The 6,000-nt window shown below is 33.6% G+C and overlaps 1 protein-coding gene across 4 annotated transcripts in view; it reads left to right on the forward strand.

Moving 5' to 3' along the window:
* The window catches only part of LOC124186073, a 32,590-nt gene extending 27,675 nt beyond the window's left edge, over positions 1-4,915 (forward strand). For all 4 annotated transcript variants that reach the window (XM_046577438.1, XM_046577439.1, XM_046577441.1 and 1 more), the window contains 4 exons: positions 2,454-2,590; positions 2,999-3,175; positions 4,495-4,660; positions 4,732-4,915. In XM_046577438.1, the coding sequence (XP_046433394.1) occupies positions 2,454-2,590; positions 2,999-3,175; positions 4,495-4,660; positions 4,732-4,771 (520 nt within the window). In that variant the 3' untranslated portion in view covers positions 4,772-4,915. The remainder of the gene's footprint in view (positions 1-2,453; positions 2,591-2,998; positions 3,176-4,494; positions 4,661-4,731) is intronic.
* The last annotated feature ends 1,085 nt before the right edge of the window (positions 4,916-6,000 follow it).

Here is a 6,000-nt window from a genome sequence, read left to right on the forward strand (position 1 = left end):
CGTTGGCAATGGAGAATCAGCCCGCAGCGCCACCGCCGGCTAGCCACGAAAGGGGCTCAATCTTCGTAAACGTAACATAACCCATTTGAATTTTGCATTGTTGGGTTATATAACGCTTACGAAGATTGAGCCTATTTTGCAGCCAGCCGATGATGGCGCCGGTGACTGATTCTGCGTGGCCAATGTAACCCTGGTGAAAATGATTTCTACGATTTTTTACGAATTTTTGGGGAAATTAGGACATTTCGTAGAATTTTGTACAAAAAAATTGTTTTCGTACATTATTGTAAATGTGGACTGTTTCTCATAAGAACTTGAAGATTTTTATGAAAATTTGAATTTTTTCAATCGGATATCTACAAGGTACCACAATTTTTAAAGAAAATTAACAATTCTATAAAAAAAAAACTATGCATATTCACGATTCTGTACGAAATAATACGGAATTGCCCAATTTCTGTAAAAATTCGTAATAGTAGAAATTTTCACCGGGGAACCGACTTGTCTAAAAAATTCGGCGTACATATAACCTATATATATGTCTAGTTTGCGCTAGACAAATTTGTTCATAAAAACTTTTATCTAGTGCAAAATCACATCTACGTGCAAGTGCTACTGTTTGATACATACGCTAAATGCAGCACGGCGGTCGTATTATTCCATGCATTCGTTATAAACTGGGCGCATATGATAATATTATATCTACATGTAACGAGAAGAATTATGTTTCTGATTTCGGATTGGATAAATTGAAATAAAAATGAGGAAAATTTTTTTGACGAAGTACAAAAATTGCGAAGCACTTGAAGTTTGCAAAAATGCCGCGAAAAATGTAATCAGATGTTAACTCAATTGCACTTCATAAAAGTAATGTAACCTTATTTCACTGTTAACGAGTCTTTCAACATTGATAATTAAAATTCAACCAATTTGTAATTACTTCTAAAACGTGCGATAAAACTTCTTTTAACTACCCTTACCTGCTTTTGCAATATACATAATTAAAATTCACTCAATTCTCTATCACTTTTGTAAAGTATAACTATAAACTTTACATTGATCACCGTAATTTTTGTAATCTATATGTGGCATAGGTGCAGCCGCTAATTACAAAAATTACCCGATGTGCATCAAGTGTAATACATTATTTAGAAACGATTTACTTCAATTAAATAATTATGTTGGATTGAAAAAATGTGTTATAATTAGGTTTGTAAAATAACTTGAATGTTAATTCCCCGCATGTGAATGAATATTAATCCATATATACTAAAAAGTGATCAATATACATAAAAATTAATGAAAACTCAAAGGGTGTATCAATTTTGGGAATACCGATAAAAAAGAAATCTTACAAAATTCTCTGGCAAGTCGTGGAGATCGTTTAAAATTGGGTAAATTTGAGTTAAAAAAATATGCAAAAAGCACGCACAGTTTTCATAAGTTTTATCAATTGCAAGTTATAAAAGTGACACGAGCTTTGTATAAGCTAGGAGACACGAAGTGATTTTAGCCTTATCTGAACAAACAATATAACGTCAGTTCACGCCGTAAGTGAGCTATAATAGCCGAAGGCTATATGGGCTTTTGGCGTCAAGTTTGTCGAGGACACTTCCTGGCATATCGCCCCAGGCTCTGGGTCACGTTATAAACTCTTCTTCATTTCCCGTAGCTCAGCTTGCGTCTGAAAAACATGCGAAATGAAGTCGCATATCCATTATGCAGACTATTAAGAAAAATAGTTCAAATTTTTATAATATTTCAGCAATAAGCTTGAGCAAAAACCTTATTTATTATCTAAGTTCGACACTATCGAGTAATGAAAAATAATTTATGATTAATTGTGAATATAACATGAGTAGACATGTAAGAGGCGTTCTGAGCCAATCTGCTTTACCGCTTGAGTACATCCTGATCGATTGACTACTCTGTCGGTAAGACAGACTGACTCAGAACTCCTCTTACATATCTAATAACACTGAATTTTAATGCCGTATTAAAATTCTAAACTCTGCAGCTCAAATTCTCGAAAAAAAATTATTCAAGTTGAATAACAAATTTATTCTTGACAAACTTTACTTATCGTTCATTATAGTAATATACGATTAAAGAAGACCCCATATTCTTAGCCAAGTGTCAAACACACATATTTCAACCTAAAGACTTTTTGACGTTCTCTGTTGTTTTTTTTCTTTCTTACTTCATCATTCAATTTGTGAGGAAATTGACCATTGCTCAAGATTTTTCAACTAGAATCATTACAAAATCTTGCGACTATGAAGTAGTAAAAAGGGGAAATTCATTAACCTCAGGGGGTTGAATAAAGTAAGTTAGAAACTGATAATTTCTTTTAAGGATATTCTGAAACGAAATATGTATAGAAATGAAATAAGACGTGGCTCAAAGTATTGGCGAGTTGTTTTAATCCCTTTGATTAATTTTTCTGGTTACAGCGCTATGGATCAGGGAATACCAGCCGACAGTCCTAACCTGGTTTTACTCTTTTTCGTGACACAACTCTTCCTCCGGGAATTGTACAAGAGTAAAAACCTGCTGCGAATTGTCCCCATGGACATGACAGGATACTACGGTAATTAATCGGAACACGTTCACCTAAATCACATTCTTTTTTTTGTTTTCTCCGTCTGATCTAGTGTTTTTTCATGCGCGTTTTAAACGCACGTTTTTCAGAAACGTCAATGTGCCTGCAGTTTTCATAAATGACAATTTTTTCTCTTCAAGGCTTAGACATTCTTTCCGAATACACGTTATGTTCGAGGGAAATTTTTATTTTGAAATGATTAGAAAAAATGTATGTATAGGAGGAAAATCGAATGATCATTTGATAATTAGAAATTATGAGTTCTAATTTAAAAGAATATTGAACGGACAAAATCGACAGAAGTAAACGTTTTGAATCAGTTTAGTTCGAATCAAATTTTTTCCGTCCAATCTTTTCATTATTGCATATAATATGAGCTCTTTTTTCTAATTACAGAAAGCAAAGCAGGGCCGTCAAATATTGGTAACGTAATATCCCAGATCCTTTTGTGCAAACCAATAACCCCAAACTTTAACGAGGAGGAACTGTGCAGTATACAAAAAGACTCTGAAGAAATCAACGCCCTCATTAAAGAGCTGCAAGAATTCATGCCTCAGTCGGAAGCTGACACAGGTATATGAGTCAAAATTCCAAATGATGGCATGCCATTCGATCTCATGGTTGTCGATCGATCTGTAACTTCAGGAATCAGTAGCACCTTATAAGAGTATGCTTTGGTATTCTTTTGATTTTTAAATCCACCCATTTCCTTTTATCGATGATATAATTTTTTTCAAATTTCTCGTACGTCATGTTTTTAATAATTTTTCCGGACTACTTCGAATTGTTAAGAAGATTCTTTCGGCATCGATTTTTACTGTGGGAAAACCTCAGCTTTAACAAAACAATATCACGAAATACGTGCCGATTCAAATAAGCATGGAAAAATAGATTTCTCGAATGTCCGTTTTTCTTTGCAACGATCAGAATGTTGAAAAATTTAATACGGTTTGAAGCGTTGAGGTCAGTGTCGATCAAATAGTGAATATAATAATATTAGCTGCTTTAATGTTGCATTTTAGTATTGCGTTAGCTACAATAATTATATTGTCCTGAATAAACCCAATTTCAACAAAACGAGGAAATATTTCGAAAATCAATTAAAAAATTTCAAAAATAAAAATTTACCTCGGTCCTGCGATTTCAATTTTCTTTTTCAACTTCCTTCCACCTTTAATAACTTCCATTGTACGACAGAATGTTGAATATTTTTTAATATTTCCTTATTTGAATTGCAAAACCACGGAGGGTGAGGGCATCAACTTATTTAAAAAATAAAAATTTCCTTCGCTAGAATTCCTGAAAACTTGGTTGATACATTACAATGTATACAAGGTGTTTCCGAGTAAACGCAGCGGTATATTCGGTTGCCTACCACCAAGGTGCTCTCATACCGTTAAAACACACCTGCCGAGTTATCAGTAGGTAAATCTGTAGGTCTGTTTTAACGGCATTTGTAACCCTTGGTGATAGGCAACCCAACATACTGCGTTACTCACTCGGAAACACCCTGTATGTGGCATTCCATATCTAACCGGCTTGACCGAAACCTTGAACCTCTCAAACCTGAATCAGGCTTTTCTAAAATCTTTTTGTTAGTCAATGAGATATTGTATGCATGATTTTTTGTAAACTTTTTATTAAAAAAAATTCAGTCGTTAGCAGTCGATAAAATAAACGCGGAAACCGACAATGTCCAAATTTTAAGTATGACTCGAATACCGTAGATCGTGTGAAAAAAATTTGACGACAAAAAAGTTTTAGTTTCAACTGAATTATGAAGTTTTAACGTATACAAAAAATGCGGAGACTCCCGAAAGTTGATAAAACATAAATAAAGTCCCAGTCTTAGATTTCTCGGAAACCGTAGTTGATTCTGCTGAAAATTTCAGGGAACATTCCTGTGTTAGCGTCAAAAAACCTGAGTGAATTCCTTTATGAGGCCGGATTTAGTTTCACTTTCTCTACTTTTAAAATAGCAAGCGAGCTTGGAATCCCAGCTTCCGTCTGCCGATCAATTAGCCAGCTCTTTAATTGTTATCTCGAGTTCAGAGAAAAGTAAGAGAAAACGTATCACCGAAGAAAAATCTCAACAAGGTAAAAAATGGGAAACGATGTTTGCTTTTCAGAAAAACACGTCGCTCTACAGGATTCTGCGACGCGAAGTAACGGTGCTAATCGAACAAGTTATCGTTGGGACACGAAATCTGGACCCCCTTCCTACTTCCAAGGAAGTTTTAGTTTCCTATGCTGCACAGGACGGCCAGCTAACATTTAGCGATAATTAATCATTATACATATATACAATATTATATCGAGATATATATTATATTATATTATATACACAGACGAACGTACGTATTATTATATATGTATTTATTCGCATATCCATATTATATATACATGTTTTATACACCTTTGTATACATATACTTGCGTGTCCACGATTATGATTGATTGATTTTTATTTTATTTTTATGCTGTTTTTATTTATTTATTCTCTGTAATTCGTGTTCCAGATGAATTATAAATTGCCCATTCATCTGCAAGTATAGTCGCAACCGAAATTCCCTTATGGGATTCCGCAATCACAGTTTTAAAACAAGTTGGCCACTAGTAAAATTTCACTTTACACGTTTTCTTTTGTATTTTTCTGGACACCAAACAACGTATGGAAATAATTCCGATTTCGTTTTGAATCATTCAAACTGTTTTCGTCACTATTGTTCTTTCTTTATTTGTCGATTCCATTTACCGTCACTTTTAGGTGCCTCGACTTTAAATTGTCATGCACAGATATAATAGAAGTTTCAGATATCTTTATCGAAATAGGAAAATGCATAGTTTCGGTAAAAAATAAAAAATCATTCATTAGTTATATCATTACTCCAGTAACACATTGATATAATGTAATCGTGAGAGATGAAAATAAGAGTTTGAAAAACTCAAAAAGTAAAAGTTGGGAGCCAACACTGTATGTTGACGTATTATTGATTAATGCAATATGCGCCAGTACAGCAATTTGCCCTATTATTATCTTAGAAAATGTGCAAAAACTACGTACCTATCTAATACATTTTATCTTGGATCGCAAAACTTGTTCTAAGATTCTTTTTACATTCTTAATTATCGAACTATTCAAATCGCAGAAGAGTAGTTTCGCGATTAAATCAATCGTCAATTACTGTAATAACATGCGCTTTCAGTTTTTGGAAAGAATTTCTTTTCGAAATGCAATTATTGAGCAGTATATAGGTATATTACACGTATATATACAAAAATATAAATACACTTCGTGACGTTCTGCATCCACGCACCAAAGCCTTAGATACGAGTGGTTAGTTATAGTACAGATACAAAATTAAACGCGAATAAAATGAAACAATATTTACTGGAATA

The sequence above is a fragment of the Neodiprion fabricii genome, chromosome 7 (assembly GCF_021155785.1).
Source record: "Neodiprion fabricii isolate iyNeoFabr1 chromosome 7, iyNeoFabr1.1, whole genome shotgun sequence".
NCBI classification, from domain to species: Eukaryota; Metazoa; Arthropoda; class Insecta; order Hymenoptera; family Diprionidae; genus Neodiprion; species Neodiprion fabricii.